Source organism: Trypanosoma brucei, chromosome 10, assembly GCF_000210295.1.
Source record: "Trypanosoma brucei gambiense DAL972 chromosome 10, complete sequence".
NCBI classification, from domain to species: Eukaryota; Euglenozoa; class Kinetoplastea; order Trypanosomatida; family Trypanosomatidae; genus Trypanosoma; species Trypanosoma brucei.
In genome coordinates this window covers 2,834,827-2,855,903 of record NC_026743.1, presented here as the reverse complement: position 1 = coordinate 2,855,903, position 21,077 = coordinate 2,834,827, and the positions used below count along the sequence as shown (strand labels likewise).

Here is a 21,077-nt window from a genome sequence, read left to right as displayed (position 1 = left end):
TACCCATGTCTATCAAAGCTTGAAAAACTTAATACTCAGCTTGAGAGATTTTCGCATTATTTCAAGTATGTCCGCTGCCTTTGAAACTGGCGTGTTGTTGACGCTCTCGATGCGCCACTCCGTCGGTACGGATGGATTTTTGAACGTCTTGTAAAACGGATGCTTTCGCCTAGTGTCGCCCTTTGGCGGGAGCTCCGGAAGCTGTAAGACACGCAGTGCATCCCCTGAGCTTGTTCCAATTTTGTTAAGCACGAGACCCCATCTATCTTCTGTGGATGGCCGCCGGATTACCATCTCTGACGGAGTAAGCAGATCGATGGCAACATCGTTGGGAAAAACGAGTGGACCTGGAGCATCTGCATCCGTTGACCCTTCTAAGCCTGATGGCTCGAGATGCCTTTCACTCTCCAGGTGCTGTTGTTTCTGCCGCTCTTCCTGTTCCAAATCTTCCCCGTGGTGTACATCAATTGCCACGCGCTGATACGTGTTCATGTCCACTTCCTCCACCTGTGAATGGGGTTCATGGGTTACATCCTCCACCTCACCGGTGTCTTCCATAGAGGTTGAGAGCAGAGCTGCATCGAGATTGCCATCAACGACACTGTCGCTTTCCAACAATTCCGCCGGGGCTTGATTCAGAGGAGGTAGAGTTTTCTGTTCAGGAACTAGCGGCGTCTCTTGAAGCTGTTCAATCTGTTGTGGGGTCAAGGTTACCGACGTGTCTTGTCTCGTGGTGCGGTTCTTTCGCTGCTGAGCCATTGCAGGTGTAACGACCACAAGGCTTAATACCGCAGTCTCTGTGTCAGAGCAAAGCGCTTGCGCCTGAGCCACCGTCGTCACTTCAACACCGTTCACAGCCGTGATGCTCACTCGGTCACTGTACTCCGTGAAGAAATTCTTAGCATCCTCGGATAATTCCCGCCTGGGGATCTTGTTTATAATTAAGTCTTGATCAAATTGGCAACCCCAAGGAGTGAGCCGGTCACTACGGTGAAGGACTAGTGTGGCGCGCTGGCCGGAAGAGCCTTCACCTCCCTGGTTTGGCATTATAAACGCTAACTGATGAACTTTTGGTTGCTTAAATAGCTCCTTGGCCACTTTCACGACAACCCGCTTGTTCTTCTTCACGGCATCGTGAACCATTTCCAGCACCTTTGATGGTTTGCTCGGTGGGGAGCGCGGTATTGGTTTTCCGTTGACTGCGACTACCACTGCCCCCTTTTCGCTGCACCGCAGGAGCCGATGCAGCTCTTCCCCAGACGCCGATGCACTGCGGACGGAAGGATCTATTTCAACTATGCGGCCACATTCATTGAAGACGAGACCCAAAGGTGCTTCTGGGTTTTGACGGCGTACCACGAAGGATGAAGATTCCGCGTCAACGGACTGCACTCTCGTCTCGGTTAAGGGAGGGAGCGCGTTGTTGGACTCTACCAGTTCCACCCACTCTGCAATTTGATAGTATTGTTTCAAGAGGATTGGCATCAGCTGCGCACCCACCTCAGGGATTGTGTCCGCATACTGAACGCACGGAAAAGTAACAAGGAGATTGTCGTAAAGCGATTCAAAGTCATTGAACAGCAGCTGTGTGGTGCGCAATGCAGACAGTTGCTGCTCAGTGCGGCTGCCGCCACCCTCCGCTGCTGCAAGTTCCCCATCAACCCGTTTGCGTAGTTGCTCAATAAACAACTCTATGCGTAGTTTCACGCTCACCCATGTGATAACATGTAACCCTTCTATTACGCCACACTGCGGAGCTGTACGATGGGCGACGTACTTGGCCAGCACCTCGGCATTGCCTAATTGGCCATTAAAACCCTCTTGGTGAAAGGAGACAAGACCGTGACGGATAACGTCCGCCAGTTCTAGAAGAGCCAATCGGGGCGTTAGGAGCACCTCTGCTTCACGTCTACACAATTCATTCAGTCGCGCCATGATGGTAGCGATTTGACGGGCCACAGTTAATGCGTGCGGTTCGTTCGAGCTCTGTGGGCTGCTCACAAGGCTGTTCGGGGTGTATAACAGCTCTGCGGCAGCTCCCCACTGTTGTATGCGCTGTAATGTGTTGAGGCCATCTTCTAATACCCCAAGGTACGGCGCATGGGATTTATTTCTTCCCATAGAAATGGGGCAGTGTATTCCACTCTATTTGTTCTCTACTCTTTTTTGTTTTTGTTTACGTCAGAGTTATGCACTCGACGACAAGGAAGGGAAGACGTAACGTGCAGTAAACCCTGCATACTTCAGAACGCACACAAATATATACACATACACTCCAACATCAAGGCATGCACGTTGCAAATGCACTCAAAGAAACAATAAACAAGAAAAAAATTCAATAACCGTTACGCCGCACGTAAGTGTGAGCGTGGTACAAAGTGTAGGAATAAAGTGAACCCCTCATAGGGTAAATAAGCGAACACGTGTGTGCACGTGTATGAAAAAGGTGAAGGTGTTGTGACGTTGCGTAGCTGTACCGAAGCATGAGTAGTAAAAAAGCATAGTCAGACACTGCTTACCCTCACAGCATCTTGTAGCACTTCTCGTTGCCCATTATAAAACAATAAAAGTGCCGGTCCCGCTATCGATCACTTGCAAAAAAAATGTAGGGCTGAGGTTTTCATGCAGCGTTACTCTTCGATCAGGACACACCACCGATTGAACAAAGCAAAAAACACAAAGCAATAGGTAGGAAATTGGAGAAATAATTTTCACTTGTTAGGGCTCTCCATGTAACTCAAAAAGTGGAGCAGAAAGACAACCACATATTGAAGAGCCTTTGGTCGTCGCTTCTCTAGTTCCTCATCATGGAAGTACACAGGCCGACGCGACACCGCATGCGGAAGAACAAGAGCGGTGCCTACGAGCAAAAGAAAAAGCAGGTTAAGGATCCCACTCCAAACAACAGGAAATAAAAAAAGAACGAAAAGCGTCACAATCAAAAGGCGATAATACGAGACAGTCACCCCACCTATGTAGATGCAATGGTTAGGTCTTCCTTGGTATTTCCCGTGGAGAAACAAACCACGCAGTAAGAGAACTAAGGAACATAATAAGATGAGGAAATAAGGGTTGAGAAACAATAAAAGAGACGTCACGACAATGCACACCGTCATGTAGTTGGCCGCGTAGAAGGGCAAGTTGAGGTTCAACCTCTCAAGCACTTCCGACGTACTTCGCGGTACTGAAAGCTGACTAACGTCAAAAAAATCGTCTCGCCAGGAAAGTCGCTCCTCCTTTAAAATCGCATATATGTGCATGAATTCGCCGGCTGCGATGCGGAAGCACGGGCACAAGCCTACTTGAGTGCCTCCACTTCTTTCTTTATGTGTGGCTAGTTGCGGTGAAGTTGGAAGCCCTAGCAGACCATCTGTATATTCAGTGGCTGATCGCATGACTCCGCTGCACGGACCTTCACAACAATTGTATTGGAGGTTACGTTACGGAAATCAAAGAAGCAACCAAGCAAAATAAACGGGTATGTAACAGGTAGCTTCCTTCCCTTTTCCTCCGCAAAATACCCTCAGGAACAATAACGAGGAAAAATATAAGATGAATATGATGAATTAAGTACTGGACGACACCAATGCAAAAAACGAAAAACATGAAGCGTACCAGTAAGCCATATACGCGAGAAAATAAAACAAATAAAACTACACGCGGCTACCCCCACAAAACATACAGAGTGCCAACTAAACGAAGGATAGCGACATTTACCGGCAGAACATAGGTAAATTTTTTTTTGATAAATAAATATATATATATTACTGCATAGAAGAGTATTAAAACGATGAGAACTACAAAGTGAGAGCGAATGAAGAATCCATCAAAGCCCCGTCTTCATTTTGAGTTAGAATGCGGGGAAATCTTTAACTTTACCTTATGATTCAGAGACTCCTGCAGTGTATGAGTTTTGCCCGTCTCCTCCAAACCATTAGCACTTCCATCCTCCGACTTCCACACAAAAGTCTCTGGATGGAACGTGGCCACGGGATACTGAATGGACGGAAGGTCAGGAAAGAAGCGGACTGCAAGGAATTGTAAGTAACCAGCCTTTACGTGACACATGGGCCCGGGATCTAACAGCAGCGCTCTCAGATGTGCAAACAGTCGATGGGGTCGAGCTGATGCGCGCTGGCACGCCCGGGCTAACCACCATGTACAGCGGTTTGTCCAACTAAGAGACACACTGCTGCGAGAATTGCAGGTGTGTGTAAGGCGGGAAAGGCTGAAGTCGCCACCTTCCCGCTCGTTTTTGCCCTCACTGCCGTTTTTTTGGTAGTTGCACCCCTCGGAAGTGAGGTGACGCGGTGGCAGTCGCCACTGTCCATACCTCTGGGCACTAAGCTCCAGTTTATAACAGAGGATAATGATGATCTCCACGAGTTTTGGCAGCAAACAAATAATATTGTTTTGTCGGCGACTCAACTGCAACGTGCATGTTTGCCTCAGAAACCTAACAATTGGTCTCGTGACGGGATCCAGCCGCCTCGAGTACGGATGAAGGTGGCCTGCATCATCCGCAAGGTATGTAAGTCGATGGAGTGTGATGCCGTCCACAAGTTTTAACGATGTGGATGATATCGCGCCCGCCATGCCCCCGTCGCAGCGACAAATGCGCAGATATTCGTCAGCTGAGTGCTCCACACCAGCGGGCCGTGGAGGAAGAGTCGCCGCGTTTTCTTCTTGCCAACTTTGATAGCAGTGCCGCCAAAGATAGTTTAACACACGATACCGGGTAACAAGCGGTAGTTCGAGCTCGAGACGGAGGGAATCAACTGCTTGAAGAGCTAGTGACCCCGAATGGAACAGGGCAAGGCTCATCCCGTCAGTGGGACGTTCACCACAACGGGAAGTGGTATTCCTCTCACGTGTCTTACTGTTTGCCGTTGCCCACGACGCCGTCACGAGCTCAGAGGCGAACGATACGTGTTTGTCCGCAGTTGCGCGCATATTAACTTTTAACACTGGAATGCCTACAAACCCCAGTATCTGAAGCCTTCACTCCTCCTAAATGTTCTTCAACCCCGTTCCTTCCACGTGTGTCAGTATGCACTCAGGTGCTGGATTGTTGTTGCATCATGCAGTGTAAGGAAAAAAAGGGGGTAAGCCATAGGCCAAGCAAACCGATAAGTCTGAAACCACTCAAAAAGATACAGGGGCTCACTGAAAGGCACATGTTTTAAATGCAAAGTAGACACAATGGAATGTACACTACCCGTATCCGATATACTGTCGAGAAGTCTTGCACTTACGAGCGAAATAATCCCCGCAACACATGCACAACGTGCGGCGGGATCCAACTCTCTGCATTCTGTTCTGTGACGACGTCCAGGACCTGAAGCGTTACCTTTGACCCTTTCCATACTGAGCAATTTTTATGCAGTAACGTCACAGCAGCCTCCCAATTTCCTGCCACTCGCAGTGCGCGGAGGGAGAACAGAATCGCGAGGGGTGGATCGTATGGCGCAGCGTAGTGAAGAGCCGCGAGCGCATCTAACCAGCATCCCCCACCCGCCAAACAGACAGCAACGTAGCTGCTTAGTTTAAGATGCCGCCGAAGATTTGGTACACCGCCGGAGTTGTAGTCAGTGGTTCCCTCGTCCGAAAGTGTAGTGGGTGGAGGCACGGAGGACCACCACTCAAGACATCTTTTCCACTCAGCAAGCCGTTGCAGTGCCAATACCATTGGAACGGCTGACTGAGCTGTAAGTTTGCCCCGCATCGACGGGTTGCCAAGAATGGATATACAAAGGGGAAGGGACCGCATGGTGTTTGCGGCCTCTGATACAGCCTTCACCGTTATTGCTGTTGGTTGAATCTTCCGCGACACCATAAAGTCGTTGACCACCCTAAGTACTTCCGCTTCACGACCTTGCGATTTTAAAATGGTAATCACAATATTAACTGAGGCAGCGTTAGGATGCTGCATGTCCGACAGAAGCCGAAGTGCACCGCACCACGAATTGCGCTCCTTTGGCTTGCGAAGAATATGAACTAGCTCTTCGTTATTAGTCACGTGATCAGCATCACTACCGCACCTCATTTGGTATTCATCACTCCTTGTGGTGTTTTCAACATCAGGAATGCACCGACGTAATTCTCCGGCTTGTTTCGGAGGGTGGCGCTCTACCTTCCCCCGTAAGCAACCAACAACAGGGTCCCAAAGCCCACGTTGCTCAGTGGGGATCCCTTGCAACAGATCCTGCTCAATCAACTCCACAACCAGGTAGAGCTCTTTACTGATCTCAGCTTCCTCAGTGTAACCGACTGAGGGGCCTATTGCTGCGCTATTTTCAAGGTAGCGCCGGACACTGAGCACTTGCTGACAGGCCTCCCTCCAACTGCCCGCCTTTATCGTTGCCAATAATGCCACGCGCCGAGCGGCAAGCTGCCTACTGCACAATGCTGTTTCCGCACTGGTAGCCACAGCCACCGCTTCACGCCAGCGGCTGTACTGCGCCAACACACGGGTGAGTAACAGTGTATGGTTAGAAGACACCTCTCTACTATTAGTAAACAAAGCAGTGTTCCACGCAGCTAGCGCGGACTCCCACGCCCCGCGGGCGGCACTTGCTTCGATGAAGCTCGCTAGTACATCCCTCATCAAACTTCACCTATACCTTTGAGGAGGTAATCAGGGCGTGAGTTGTGGCTTATTCAGCGGAAGCCAAGGTACTGTGAATGCTGGGAGCAAGCAACGCATGTTTCAAAAAGTATGGGGAAAACGTAGGTGAAGGAAGAAAATGGCACATATTTGCTTGCGTGCCAACGCACACTGCCGCCACGTCATGTTTGTGGCACAGAACCATAACCGCTGTTTGTATTACTCCACCCAAAAGAGCTCCCCACGACTCTGTTCCACCGGCATTGCAGGGACATGCAAACAGGATAGGGCACTACTGTTAAAAAGCATTATTAATAATGGTGTTGCCCCCCTAACCCCAACCACCGCTCGCAACGCGGTTATCGTACTGAATGATGACGTAGTATTATCGGCGGTGTTTCCTCACCTCAGTACTTTCCTTGTGAACTGATGTACAAGAACGGCCGTTCAACCACCATGTGAAGCGCGAACGCTGCCACAAATGTCAAAAAAGTGCATCCCAGCCATCGCAACATAAGAAGTAGCATCACACCCACGTTTGTGGGGCCCCAGTGAGCGTTTACGATGCCAATGACGATAGGGGTGAGCAGATACCCCACCAGCACCAGACGCGACAGTCCACACCATAAGGGATGAACAAGAAACCGTCGAGTTGCTCCACCATACCCAAATAGTAAGGGGAAAACCAACATGCACAACCCAAGGCACCAGAAAAGGAGAATGAGTGACTCATAGGCTGCACGGCATACGCTCACTTGTGTAGTCTCTCGTGACAAGTGAAGAACGCTCCAACCCCAAAACACACAGAGACACATTATACCAATACCTCCCCACATTATCAGAAAGCGCATGCTCCTAAGGCGCAGTTTTTCCAGTATGAAGTAACTTAGCCTATCCTCCGTGGTGGTACTCTCAGGGCAACGATGCATAACCGTGAACATATCAGGTCCAAACATAAGCAGCGTCTGCGCACGGTGCTTCACGGCGATATAAATGCGATGGAGAATGGCTCCAGCGAGAAACGGTATGAACATAAGGTGCGGCCACTCATACAGCGCCCCAGCGTCGAATGTATACGGTGCCGCTTCACTCTTTTCGAGGTGCTTGCCTTTCTCGGACATAAATGCACTGTAGCGCAGGGCCACACCTATCATCACGCAGGCAATTGAGCCGGCGGCATATACACGGGTGTGCAAAGATCTAGCGAGCCGGTAAATGAGGGGTCCGGTAGCGACCAACTGGAACTCAAGTGCCACATAATAGGACCAAGGAAAACAACACTTACTTCCATCGGTGGGGACCATATTGTTGATCAGCAGGAGGTTCGTCCACCAGTAGTCTTCACAGTTTTTGTGAAGTGCCGGTGCATTTGATAGCGCCATCCATAGCGGACCCTTTGAAGTCGCTGGCAAAATATTTGGCACGAGCAACGTTACCGTGAGAGCGACTGGAATTACGCGAACGAAGCGAGAAACCACATAACGGGTATACGACAGAGCACCCTTCAGTAGCCACTGCCTACGCGTGCCCCGCGACCACTTTGCACGCACGGCAGGTGATTTCATTTGCCACTCCTCATAAATGTGAAGACGATGAAGAGTTAGAAACCCGGCAATAACAAGAAACGTGCTAATAGCGCAAGCGGAGAAAACCCTCTTCTGGAGGAAGGCGTAAAGCATGCTATCACTCGGAACCACAGAACTGTTCACAGGACTAATTTGTTGGGTAAACCAAAACGTTCCGAATATCGTTACCCAAAGGAAAGTGATTACACGGAGCCCGTTAAACAGATTCAAGTCGGATTCCGACTCAGGGTAACCTCGCCACTTCTGGAAACTGCTAACCAGCGACAAACACTGCACAACGTGCGCCACACCGGATCTCAAAACAGGCGCATCCGATCCCCTCAGTGGATCCTTTTGCAGGGACCTATTCAGCTTTTCGACGTTGAGGGCGTGCGGTTTTGTTACACAAGAATTACCTCCATCTCCAGACTCTTGCATTAAAGTGGGTACTGACGCCAGTGCCACGCCAGCTTTAATACCCAAAAATTGCTCGTCGCTCCTCATGGAGGTCCCTTGAAACCCCAAACGTTGCTGAGTCAAAGAACTGAACACCGAAGCCTCCTGTGCGGAAGGTATCGACGCGCTCGAACTATCCACAGCACTCTGTGCTGTAAGTTGCTCCTCGGGTGTTAGAAGTGGCGAATGCACACCATATATTTGGTGAAATCGGCTAAGCCCACCCGCGCGGGGACACTGACGGGAGCAATCGGGGCTAGGCGTAGTAGGCAGTTTAGTAGAGTCCTCACGTACTTCCTCTGCGCTAATCAAAGGCAAACACGTGGGAGTGGCGCGTGGGTTGAGTTCGTTTGCCCCTTCATTTCCCGTTTCATCTGCCTCGTGTGTGACACTACTGGTCCCCACTCGCCACTTGTAGTCACAGACCGTGGCAACCAAGATTAGGGTTATGCCAACAGAGGCTATGCACCACGATGCGGCGTGGTATCTTTCATTGCTGGAAGCAGCCGGCACATGCGCAGAGCAATAAATGTACTGTTTCAACAACTCGGTTGACCGATTGCTCCCCAACAACGCACCGTAGCCAAGCTGAGTGCTCAGATCGGGGTCATCCAAGATAAACCGTGCTATCTGCAGCAAAGTGCGACTGCGGGGGAAGCAATAGTAGAGTGACTGCGGGCCCGTCCAGTGTGACACTGTTGAAAAAAGGACACAGTGCTGAGTGTTAGGGTTATTAGGACAGGAATTCAAACTCCCGGGCATGCTCTCTCAGATTCTCTGGAAGTGCAAACCCCAGGTTCTATAAACCACAGGAAGGAAACCCCTTGCAACTCTCTCCTTTCCTCACAAGAATCTGATACGCCGTCGAGCCTGGAAATCCCTCACTATCTTTTTTGCTTCCCTTTTGCTTTTTTGTGGATACCTGCCGAAGTACACAAACAGCTTGTCTCGAGGCGCCTATATTGTCTCCACGAGTGAAAGATGTAGAAGGAGATGGAAGGAACGGAAAATGGGTATGCTGAATGCACGGCGAATAGGAAGGGGGAAGGAATAATGCTCACCCCCCTCCACAATTATTCTTTCACTGTACGAGGTCCCAGACAATACGCACGCACCAGTGCTGATGATTTTATTATTACTATCAGTGCTTTATCACGGACACAGCTGACCCCACTTCTATATGATGACTCCTTCTATGGGAACAAACTGTCAATGTAAAAGGCAAAAAAAAAAAGAAAAATATCTCTATACAACATCATTGCTCTTCTTCCTTATGGCTTTCTTTATCCCACAAGAACGCGCAGACTAAACAACAGGCACAAATCAAGTATTGTTTTCTTTCATCCCTTTGCCTTTCTCTATAAGTTACTCTCTATGGTTTCCTGTATTGCATAACGTTGCGCACGCAAATGCGTGCAATGTTTTTTTGAAGCCAACGCTCCTTCCCATGTTGATATGGACGTTACTCTTGCATTACCTCGACGACATCGCCATTTTGAAGTTGATAGTGTTGAAGTGGGTGCCTGTCCTGAAGGCGTTGGCCATTCGCCCGCATAACACAACGTGAGAGGGGTATCAATGTTTTTTGCTGAACCAGTGCTCTGAGTCGCAGCACCTTTTCTGTTTCTTGAATGCGTAGCTCCCAACGGACTGACTTCTCCTTGTACAACATAACAAGACGCAAGGATTCATCACGTTCAATAATGACGACCTCTGGTGACGCATCATTCCGCGAGCTAAGCCCCAACTTTGTGCTTCCTACCGTAGCCTTTGGATCCAACAAAACACCATTCATCCTCCACTCCTGACAGGACGCGCGGATTCCAGTACTATTCTGCACCATCACCATCACCTCTGCAATGGAGTCGTTCACGTGCGCTGTTACGCTAAATGCCCTGTTACTATGCTGAACACGTGCTATAAATCTGCGCCAAACGCCAACATCTTGAGGATTAGAGTTCGATGACCCGGCCTCCTCCCCACGAGGCGCAACAGGCACTGCGGCACCACCACGAGCTTCCTCACCAGGTTCCTCCTTCGCCGTCCCTTGAGCATTTGGTCCGAGTTCCACGGCCACATCGATGCTGCCCTGTGCCGCCTGTTCATCACCTGTCGTAATGGGTACACCAAACTGGTACCACATGGCATAGTTGTTAATGAAATAACGCATGAAGTCGTCAAAGGTGATGTACACACCATCGCCAAAGATGTCGTCAACGCGACGGGATACTTCTTTCTCAGGCATATCAATTGTTTTCCCGATAAGTGCGTGATCTAGAATGAAGACGACATCTTCCTTCGTTATGGCCTGCTCCATGTCGCGACGAAGGGCAAAGAAGCAAAACCGGGCTGCATCTTGCACTGTCATCTCCTTTGCGTGGAAAGCACACGTTACAAGAAACTGCTTTACCTGGTGTTGCTGTAGTGTTGTAGTCGGTGCATGGTTGAAGTATACTGCCGCAACCCCATTCACGCCGCCATCGACGGCAATGCGACCCGCAAGGACCTCCAGGAGGTGCCGCACATGCTCTATAGAGGGACGCGCCCCAACAACGCAATCATGGCGCCACTGCCGCTCCGCCACGCGAGCAATATGCTGCTCAGATTCCCAAAACAATGGGTAGTAGGCACCAGGCGGTGTATTGGGTGGTGCACGTCCCCACTCCTTTGCCACATGTGCAAACTGCGACTGGTGAATGGGGTTGTTAATTTCCCTACAACCCTCAACGGTACAGAATGGTGTACTGCCATCAAGAGGTCGTTGTGCAAGACGTATAGATGCCAGAAGAATACCTAAGTCAACACCACATGCGGTTCGCACGGGAGTTGTCCACCATACATCGCGCTCCATGGCAAAAGAGGCCATCGGGGGAACAGGCAGTGGTACAGCCACATCATACGACTGGGGACGAGTCGTTGTGTCGTGGAAAGTGCAATGAACGATGGCTCGCTCAAGCTGCGCAGCGCTTTGAATTGTAAGAAAAAGCGGTTTTGTCCCTTCAAACAAAAAACGGTCTTGCCCGCCAAACTCCACAGACGTCGTGTACTGTGTGCGAGGTTGGTGGACGTTACCAGCTACGAGCCACGTTGCCCGCAGCACGAGTCCTATGGGAAATGTAGGTACGCTTACCGATGGTTGCAACGCAGTGATAAGGGCACCACCGTGCGGGATCAGACTGACTCGCCACGATATATCCACGAAACCAAAATCGTCAACGCCGTGCTTAGCAAGCAGAGCCACATCAGATTTGAATACAGGGTCGTGCTTGTCGTGTTTGTTGCGTGGCTGTAGCATGATGCGTTGTGGCTCCGTGGAGCTGCTAGGGACGTGCAAAAGAAACGGACACACGGCCTGACCGTATCCCTGTTCTTGTGCGTCGGTAATTGTTATCAATACTTGATGATCAACAAACCGCTCATCAGGATTGTCATCCGTAGATACTGCCGCAGCGGTTTTACGAAGCAGCAGCCGCGATTCTGGTCTCATAGTCGACCGACGGCACTGTGTGAAGGGTATCACAAACCGTATGATTTCACTGAAGTTTGGCTTTGAGGTGAAGTGCAGCCGCCTCGTTGAACCAACGGGGCGCTCGTTTTTAACTATTCTAGTACTCTCTCCAACTTGAGTAACACCCCCGCACGGTCGACGTGTGTCCGTTGCCACATGAAGCGTAGAGACGCTTACGTGCGCCATCGGGTCACATTGAAGCAAACGTGCCGTTTGTAAGAAGGCGCTGTGAATTGTGATTTCAACCTCGCTGTCGAACTCAACTTTGAGCGGTGCGTATATATTTCTCGGGGATGCCGCAGACATCCCTAATCGACGTGACAGCAAACTATGGACGGCAATGAAGGTGTTCGAAGTTTAGCAACACCAATGGGGAACAACAACAAAAAAAAAAAGAAAGAAAGACCAAAAAAAAAAGTATTGATGATGCCAGTACAATTCAGTGGAAAAAAAAAAGGAACGCTCCTCAAACATGTAAACACAGTCGGATAAAGGTCACATTAACACACACAAACACACACACTAGGTTTCAAAATTAAAAGGAATTCGTGGATGCAGTCAGTGACCCTCCAGCACTTCATATAATGGCAGTGGTGATAAAAATAAAAAGCAGGCACATGAGTATTTCAACGTGGAAAGCGAAAAATGTCTTGCGTGGTGACGGTAGCAGCTGCGTGTGTACATACGTATGGTGAGTCAAGGAAATGTTTGAGGAAAATCAAGTGAACCTCATTCACTCATTCCTTTTCACACCTGAATGATCCGCCCGCTCCCCTCACGACTTCAGTCCATCCTTCACAAACCTCATTGTCTCCTACACTATTCCAAACATTTTTGTGTGCACCTCACTACACGCTTTCCCCATAACCCGACTATTTTATCATCCTTAGCTGATGCAACAAGCAATAGAAAAGAAGGGAGAAATAAAATAATCGGAGGACACAGATTCTCCCGTGCTTCTCCTAGTGGAGCCGAACACACTACATATTTCCGTTGGTCCCCATTACAAGAAGCACCCGTGGCTTCTTCGGTATGGATCCCCGACAATGGAATGCAGGGAGGAGGGGGTTAAAAGGGGGAAAAAGACAAAAAAGAAATAAGGTGTTTTTTTTTGTGTGTGTTCGCGTGTGTTTTTTTTTAAAAAAAAAGGAGAATAGAAGATGCAGACTTCAACAGGGGAGAAGCTAAAGGAAATGGGAGAGAAGAGAAGGGAAGGGAAAGGAGCTTCAATGGTACAAAGGCACACATGCCTACAAATATATTTGCAATAAAAAAAAGATGAAGCTAACCATACACGACTTTGTATGCCGGTATCAACTACGCAAGCAATTTGGTGAACATCACTGTACAGTAGTTAGCACTTTCTTTTCTTAGTTATTTACTTTCCTTCACATAGCGCACAGCTAAGGACAAAACACGGACACGAAAAGACACTTATGCTGAAAATTTGAGATAATATTGGCAAGCTGTTATGCTGCTCCAATCAGCGTGAGGGAAGCGCACACAGTGGGTGGGAAACCAAGTCGCAATGCCTCTTCCTGGGCCATACGGAGTGCCAATGCGTAGGGATACCGCATGCGCCACTCGAGGGTCATGGACAGCTTTTCGTAGTACGCGTGTAAAAGTCTCAGGTGTGCAGTGGTTACACCTGTGCCGGGCGGTAGATCCACACGGATGACACGCGGATAACCGTACTGCAAGCACAATCTTGCGGCTGTCCCGGGCTCTTCAACTGAAGTCATCGTTGAGCGCTCATTTGTAATAACTACAAGATCCAGCGTTTCCGATAGAGATGGATTGTCGCGTATAACATCGGCAAGTCCGACCATGCCATCGGCAACTTTAAACTTATGTCCGACAGGGTCACAAAGCAGCATCAGAGCTCGACAAGAGGGGGAACCAAAAGCGGACACAAGCTCCTTACGCGTGCAACCACTGAAAACGGTCCAAGTGCCAGCATTGCTAGTGTCTCTAGAAGCAATTTCAGTATCATGGTCGTTTGATGTGCCGCGCAGCTCCCCTAACAAAGATACGGTACTTCTGGCAGTGACAACTGAGCCCATGCTTGACGCCACACTCACTTGCGCAGTCGGAATCGGCTGGGCCGGAAATGAACACGACCCTAACTGGCTGCTGGTTTTGAGCGTGGTCTCACTTGCTATCCACGGTTGCGACGACACACCCTGTGGAAGGAACGCACTGCGGTCCTTCTGTGGAGCACCAAAAAGCGTCGGTCGCTTATTATGTTGCATTGTCCTAAGAAAGTTCACCACAGTTGGTGTAACGAGTACAGTATATTGCTGACCCAGCGGTATTTCCTTGTCTCCGCGACCGACAAGGGCAGGAAAGGGCACTTGTAGCAAAGTGGGATCAACAACAAAAACCAAGCACTCCGCCTCATCGGGTCTGCAATGGGACCTCTTCAACAAAAAACACACAGGCTCCCAAAGATCTGCATGAAGATCGTGCAGGGATTGAAGAAGTTCGTGTTCTCCTGAGGTCCACTTACAGCTACTGTCTGGTGATGTGACGGAGCCGTCTGCAGTAGCACCGTTGTTTTCGTCAGGTATCATCCGGTGCCCATCCTGTTGATTTTGTGACTGTGGTGGAAAACCCCCCGAATGATAGTTATTTAGTGTGTACGGGTGTACTAGGCATTCCAGATAGAAGCTTCTGCACGCGGGACGAATAATCACGCTATGCTGTGTGGCGAAATCGGCGAAGTAAAACACAAAGGTGCAATGTGGAAAAGAGATAAGCGCGAGGTCGATAACATCGGCAGGGTTCCTGGGAATGGTGCCCTGCCGCCCTGCCACCGTCATCAACGCTAGTTGAGTAGCTGCCTCAATGGTTTCTAGCGCTCGGTGAAAGCACTTTGTGTGCACAGCTGCTGGGTTAGGTGACTTCGTAGTCACTCTGTCTAGGAACTCCCTGGTTGGAGCCTCGGTCGGTGCTCCGTCATCATCACCTGCTTGTATATTGACGGGACTTCCACCAGAATGGCTGCCTTCAGATGCTGCGTCCGTGTGATATGTTTCAGCTACAGAGGCACATGTTTGTTTTGCCCTCAAGTCAGCCAATTTGCCTCGAAGGACTGGGGTTGCATTGGTGGTTGCAGCATCCCCACTGACGTTACTAACGGGAGGGGACACAGACGGGGACAAGCCGCAGAGGTCAGATGAAGGTAAGACAGGCTTCTCTGTGATTGTAGCCTCATCACTACCGCATCCGTTGGTTACATCCCTTCCGCGGCTAACACCAAGAGTATGCACAGCCGTGTCATCCTGCTGCAGCACAGAGGCCATGTCGGCGCCAACCATCGAGCAGTTCAGTGGTAGTTCTTCGCCATTATCGCAGTCGGTCAAGAATCTTTCATCCATAGCGGTATTCCCTCCTTCGCTGCTACCTTCGCTACTTCCGCTGTAAACACCGCTACTACAACTGTTACCGCAGTTATCGTGGCTTGCACTTCTATTTCTCAATCGTCTCCTTGCGTGTTTTTCCTCTTCCTGTAGGAGTACGTTTAGGTCACCACTTTCACTCATAACAAAATATTCGTCCCCTTCGTTCTCTTCACCTTCCCCTTCGCTGCCTTCACCGGAGGCGGTGGACAGTACACAGGGTGAGACAACGTCATACCTTCTCACAGACTGCGAAGAGGGGAAAAAGCTATCATTCATGGCACTTGGTCGCTTCTCTTCCCTCGCGCAGCGCGTATCATCAAGGAGTGGCACCTTCTCATCATTTAGGTAAAACTGGTGGACGAGCCAACGCGCAGATTCCATTGCGGTTCCAGATTGCTCCTGTTTCATGTCGGGCACCTCTGCGAGCGCCGAAAGAACAGCTTGGTGATGTCGCTTCGCCTTAAATATCTGGCCTGCCGTGGCATATGCAGCTGCCAGAGATGCATTAGCATTTGCCAACTCAACAAACTTTGACTGCTGCCGGGCCACTTGCGCCCACTTCACCAGAACCTTAACCGCTTCTTGTGTTGCACCGGAGCCAAGTAGGGCACGTGCACGCATGTTAAAAAGCTCACCCTTTCTTTGAGCCCCCTTGTCCTCAACTTTCTCCCGCTCGTCAAGGAGCTTAACACAATCCTTGTATTGGCCAAGTTGAAGATGAGCGTCAGCAATTGCTTCGAGAGCGAAACATCTGTCCTCTAGGGCATCTTCACCTTCCGCCGCAGATGCCAGATTGTTGAGTTCTCTTGCAACCTCAATCACATCTGCATACGCACCGCGGGTTTGTTGAGCCTCAATAATGTTTCGAGTTGTCTCACGGCTGATTTCCTCGTCGTCGTACACCTTTGCCAGTTCACTAACCTGGGACCACTGCTCTGCCGCAACATCTGTTTCACCAGTAGCTGTATGCAAGCGGGCGAGGTGAAGACGAGCGTTGTATTGCAGCAGCGCGTCACCAACCTCTGTTGAGTTCTCCAACACCTGTCGGTAGTAATGAATGGCGGTTAGTGGCTTCCTTAGTGCAACATACACCTCAGCGAGCTTCGCTAGTACTAACGATTCCTTTATTTTAAAGTATTTCTTTATGCGGTCTTGGTCTTTTCCCCATCGGGTTGTCTCCTGAATCTGCATTACACCATCTGTTGTAAAGGGACACTCATTGATACCATCTCCAGGGCGGTTGGAAAGACCATCCATCTCACTACCGGCGCTATAGATGGAAAGGGCATCAGAGTACTCTTGCAACGCTTCTTCCCATTTTCCCAGGCTAACCAACGAATCGCCGCATGTGATACTAAGTAATGGATGTAGTGCATTCGCTTCGCGCAACAATTCCAATATGCCGTTGTACATGGAAGAGTCCACCATTAGTTGCTCCCCCTTAGGGTACACCACGGCGCTTTCCGCAATTACCGATACCGCCCACGTTTTCAACTCTTTCAAGAAGGCTCTTGCACGCTCCACCTCTCGATAGCCACGCTCCCCGTCAAACTTGCTGAGGCATTGTGCATGAAGGTCACATGCTCTAAGTCTTACGAGCATTGTCGCCGTGCGCTCACTGATTTCTCCAGCGGTGAGAGGGCGACCAAGTGGCTCCAGTGCACTGGTCCAGAGCGGAGGCCGTACGGAGCTGGAGTTCGACCTTTCTTCGATTAGTGGTTCCAACAGAAGTGCTGCCTTCCGCGGCTGTCCGAGACGAAGCAGCGCTTTGGTTGTAACAACAATGCCAGAGGCGACACCAATCATTAGCGTAGAGGGGATGACAGCCTTTAATTTTGATGTCCAACGGTGCAAAATACCTTGCGCTGCGTAAGCACAGTTTACGGCATTGCTAAGCTGTTGCCGCCGTTTCTTCACGTTGACTTCGTGGTCCGCCTGTTCGATATAGGCAAGTGCAAGATTGCGTTCGCCTTCCGCCTCCATTTTATTAAGTTCTATCTCCTGATGCACGGTGTCTGTGGCATCTGCTGCTGCCAAACACGGTAATGTCACTGGGGAACATGCACAATTTGCAGCGGAATCCACTGTTGGTGCAGTCCGTGAAACGGAGCTGACAATTTTTTTAGCACAGTCAACCGCCCTCGCGAAAAAGCAAACAGCTGAGTTGTGCTCCACTCCGAGAAGTTGTTCCCCCCTTTCTTTCCACGCGTTGTATTGCTCTTCCAATCGCCCCGGTACTTTTCTACACGTTAAAAGGTGGATGTACTGGTGAAAGTACATGTTAGCGCGTGTGACCTCAGCGAGACGATAGTGAACACGCCAACTTAACTTTAGAACCATGAGCTTCACTCGATAGATGTTCCTCCGCAAAGCGGCATAACGGCTAGCCACCCCGTTGATATAGACAGGCAAAACGTCCTTCAGTGCTTGCTCGCAGAGTACCGCCTGTTGTAGGACCGTTTGCACAGTGCTGGTAAATGAAGTACTACCAGGGTACACAGCCTGTATCTCAGCCAGCAGTTGCAACGACTCCAGGTAATTCACCCGGCTAGCAAGGCAGTGACCATGGGTTGCACAATGTCGCTCGCTTCTGTTTACATTTGCTCGTCCAATCTCAATCGCACCGGCATAGTTTCCGGCAGCAACATACGCATGTACGATAGCTTCATGAGCCCTTTGGCAATACCAAAAGGGAAATCTTTGTATGGGCAAACTGCAAGCCCGACGAACATGTCTGACCGCTTCAGAGAGTGGCTGGCCAGCGCCGTTAAGGCACTGATGAGCACGAATGCATAACACCGTCGCCCACGCCTCGTGCAGCATCACTGGCAATATGAACTCATCCCCACACAAAAAAGCATATTTATCGTTCTCAGCGCAGTGACCAACCGTAACAGTACCATCGCTGTCGCCGTCCAATGCCTGAGGCGGTGAACAACTGTCCACGCACTCAACTTCCTCGCTTTCAGGCTTGGTATCTTCCTCTGTCCCAGTGCTAACACACTTCATCCGCTCCACCTGCGTAGAAACATGTTGTTCGCACCACAATTTTTCCAAAAAATGAAAGATGTCCCTTCTTTTCACTTCCTCCCAGTGCTTTGAGCAAATCGCATACGCACTGACCATGCAACAGAGGGAAACGTTTGTTGTGTCCAACACTTTACCAGGTCTATTGCCCCCCTCCAGTTGGAATACTTGCAACGATTGCTCCAAATAGCAGACCCATGGCGTTACAATACACTGTTTGAATGTTTTCTTCACCTTTTCCACCATGTCATCTGGAACGACATCATCTACGCCATGTGCTTCGGAAGTCGTGTCAGTCAACGCCTCAGTTTGCTGCAGCGACTGGTTTTGACCATCACTGTCATTGCTCCCGATTGCCGGCATGAAAATAATTTCCGGTCGTGTGGTATCCACATCAACCGCAGTCTTGTGCTCGAAGTTGGCACCGTAACAAAATTCCAGCATAACACACTGTAGGAGCTCATGACCTGCATGATTGTTCAGTATCCAACTAGATATAATGGCCTCTGCAATTTCCTTCCGTCGCATGCCAAGGGCCTCCTTGAGTTCTTCCACCACTTGCTCCCACCGTAGAGGAGCCGTGTCGATCCACAGTTCTTCAAAGTGCAACACATACTCTGCTTCCGATGCTCCTGCTTCTATTGTGGGACTATTTGGCTGGGTGGTTCTTTCCCGGTGCAACTCCAACTGACTCCGCAGTACCTTCTGCAGGACAATCCAAGTGATGATCGCTTGAATTCTTGCCACTACCTCTTCTGCTCTGTTCAAACTTCGATTTGAAATATCTCCATCAGGGTCGCCTGGGTTTGATTGGCATGACGCGAGGTCTGGTACCGACTCCCTTCCAGTGGATGAAATGGATGGCGGCGCCACGTACGGATCGCTTTCAAAATCAACACTCTTTTCATCTGTGGCATTCGTCGATGGAGCGGTCTCCAGCAATTCCGTACCGATGGTGGTTGTGGGTGGTAGGGTCACCAACATTGAGGGGTGCTGAAGCTGTATTTCCTCCCTAATTTTATTTATGTAAAGAAAACGATCAATGCTAAGCATGATGCTGACCAATTCGTACAGCAAAGCCCTACGCTCCTCTTGTGTATAATGTGCGACTGGGGTAGATGCTTCGCCGTTGCGTGTATTGGCACTCGCAGCAGCGGTACCATTACTTGTTTCACTAATTGTGATGGTCACTTCTTCCCCAGTAGTGTTCGTTGCAGCCTCGTGTGCAACCTTCTCGGTGGTTGAAGGAGAAACTCCCTCGCTTTCCCCGCTCTCAATGTTGCTGGAGTTCACGTCTGTGTTGACAAACTGTGGATGCGTAATCACACATAACTCAAGAGCAACGAGGGCCTCTTCGCGTTCTCGCTCCAGCTCGTCGTCTGTCGAGGATGAGAGGGTGCCGCTGGTCATCTGCCCTCGCTCCGTAACATTTTTAATATATTCAAGAGCAGCGTGTCCGCTTTCTAGCGACGAAACAAAGTTTTTCCCCTGCTGTCCTCGAAAAAGCCCAACGAATGTATCACAATAATCACCGCTTGTACACTTTTCACTCCCCGAGACAACATCAACCTGGCTCGTTTGCCTTCTCCAAAATTTTGTTAGTTTCCTAAAGTTCATGCTTGCGCCCTAAACAGTAATACTGAAAAAATTCATAACAGCATGCACAAACAAACAAACAAACAGGCAAACATATATATATATATATATATATATACGTATACATCAGATGGTGGTGATGGCAGTGACAAAATCAGTAAAATATGGGCACAACAAAAACAGAAAGGGAACAACAGTGTTGAAACGACTAGTGGGCGATGCAACCTCATGTCTTACCAAAATGATTTGTGACTCGTTGAATACCAGCGCATTGGAACTAACCGATCGTTTCCCAATACGTACGCGAGAACAGTGGCTTAGAGAGGTGCGCATCGGCGTTTTTTTTTCTAAATTCACTCATTTGAATATGATGGTGCGTCCCTCAAATCCATAATATTTATAATAATAATAATAATAAGAACATTACCACCGCATCGGATTTCCCAATCTTCCACAACGTGTATGCATATATACGAATATATTCTTTCGCTCCCCTCTCAAACAAGTGGGCAGTGCAAAGCTAAATCAAAAAGACGAAAAAAGAAGCACCCCCCGTTGTAAGTGTTGTGCTGTGCTCTCTTGGACCACGCACAAGCAAAAAAAAAAATAAGTATGAGATTCTTCTCCTTTACATGCCTCTCTCTCCAAGTCGGACTGCACCCAACAAACTACGTAGCTGAGCATCGCTTTCTCTCTCTCTTTTAATTTTCATTCTTCTCATTCCCATCTACGTGTAACCCGCTGGAAATATATATATATATATAATCTTCCTCACACATACACATTCCACGGCACGTCACTCAAAGATGACAACACCACCGCAATACGGGAAATGAGTGGGTGAAAAGGTGGAGACCGGCATGTTTGAAGGGAAGAAGGTGAAGCAGCTTCATCATGAGGTGGCCACATATGGT

The 21,077-nt window shown here is 49.4% G+C and overlaps 8 protein-coding genes across 8 annotated transcripts; 1 reads left to right on the top strand and 7 right to left on the bottom strand.

Moving 5' to 3' along the window:
* Positions 1-12: 12 nt before the first annotated feature.
* On the bottom strand, positions 13-2,121 carry TbgDal_X14690 (hypothetical protein, conserved; the record flags this gene model as incomplete). Its single annotated transcript, XM_011780333.1, has 1 exon — positions 13-2,121. The coding sequence occupies one exon, from the start codon at positions 2,119-2,121 to the stop codon at positions 13-15; it is 2,109 nt and encodes a 702-aa protein (XP_011778635.1).
* Positions 2,122-2,711: 590 nt separating this feature from the next.
* On the bottom strand, positions 2,712-3,395 carry TbgDal_X14680 (RAB-interacting protein, putative; the record flags this gene model as incomplete). Its single annotated transcript, XM_011780332.1, has 1 exon — positions 2,712-3,395. The coding sequence occupies one exon, from the start codon at positions 3,393-3,395 to the stop codon at positions 2,712-2,714; it is 684 nt and encodes a 227-aa protein (XP_011778634.1).
* A 445-nt stretch (positions 3,396-3,840) lies between these two features.
* Positions 3,841-4,953, bottom strand: TbgDal_X14670 (hypothetical protein, conserved; the record flags this gene model as incomplete). Its single annotated transcript, XM_011780331.1, has 1 exon — positions 3,841-4,953. One exon carries the CDS (start codon positions 4,951-4,953, stop codon positions 3,841-3,843), a length of 1,113 nt encoding a protein of 370 aa, XP_011778633.1.
* Positions 4,954-5,251: 298 nt separating this feature from the next.
* On the bottom strand, positions 5,252-6,607 carry TbgDal_X14660 (hypothetical protein, conserved; the record flags this gene model as incomplete). Its single annotated transcript, XM_011780330.1, has 1 exon — positions 5,252-6,607. One exon carries the CDS (start codon positions 6,605-6,607, stop codon positions 5,252-5,254), a length of 1,356 nt encoding a protein of 451 aa, XP_011778632.1.
* Positions 6,608-7,014: 407 nt separating this feature from the next.
* On the bottom strand, positions 7,015-9,390 carry TbgDal_X14650 (hypothetical protein, conserved; the record flags this gene model as incomplete). The annotated part of the gene is made up of 1 exon (XM_011780329.1): positions 7,015-9,390. One exon carries the CDS (start codon positions 9,388-9,390, stop codon positions 7,015-7,017), a length of 2,376 nt encoding a protein of 791 aa, XP_011778631.1.
* A 700-nt stretch (positions 9,391-10,090) lies between these two features.
* On the bottom strand, positions 10,091-12,442 carry TbgDal_X14640 (hypothetical protein, conserved; the record flags this gene model as incomplete). Its single annotated transcript, XM_011780328.1, has 1 exon — positions 10,091-12,442. The coding sequence occupies one exon, from the start codon at positions 12,440-12,442 to the stop codon at positions 10,091-10,093; it is 2,352 nt and encodes a 783-aa protein (XP_011778630.1).
* Positions 12,443-12,893: 451 nt separating this feature from the next.
* On the top strand, positions 12,894-13,208 carry TbgDal_X14630 (hypothetical protein, unlikely; the record flags this gene model as incomplete). The annotated part of the gene is made up of 1 exon (XM_011780327.1): positions 12,894-13,208. The coding sequence occupies one exon, from the start codon at positions 12,894-12,896 to the stop codon at positions 13,206-13,208; it is 315 nt and encodes a 104-aa protein (XP_011778629.1).
* Positions 13,209-13,605: 397 nt separating this feature from the next.
* Positions 13,606-20,184, bottom strand: TbgDal_X14620 (hypothetical protein, conserved; the record flags this gene model as incomplete). Its single annotated transcript, XM_011780326.1, has 1 exon — positions 13,606-20,184. One exon carries the CDS (start codon positions 20,182-20,184, stop codon positions 13,606-13,608), a length of 6,579 nt encoding a protein of 2,192 aa, XP_011778628.1.
* Between the last annotated feature and the right edge of the window lie 893 nt (positions 20,185-21,077).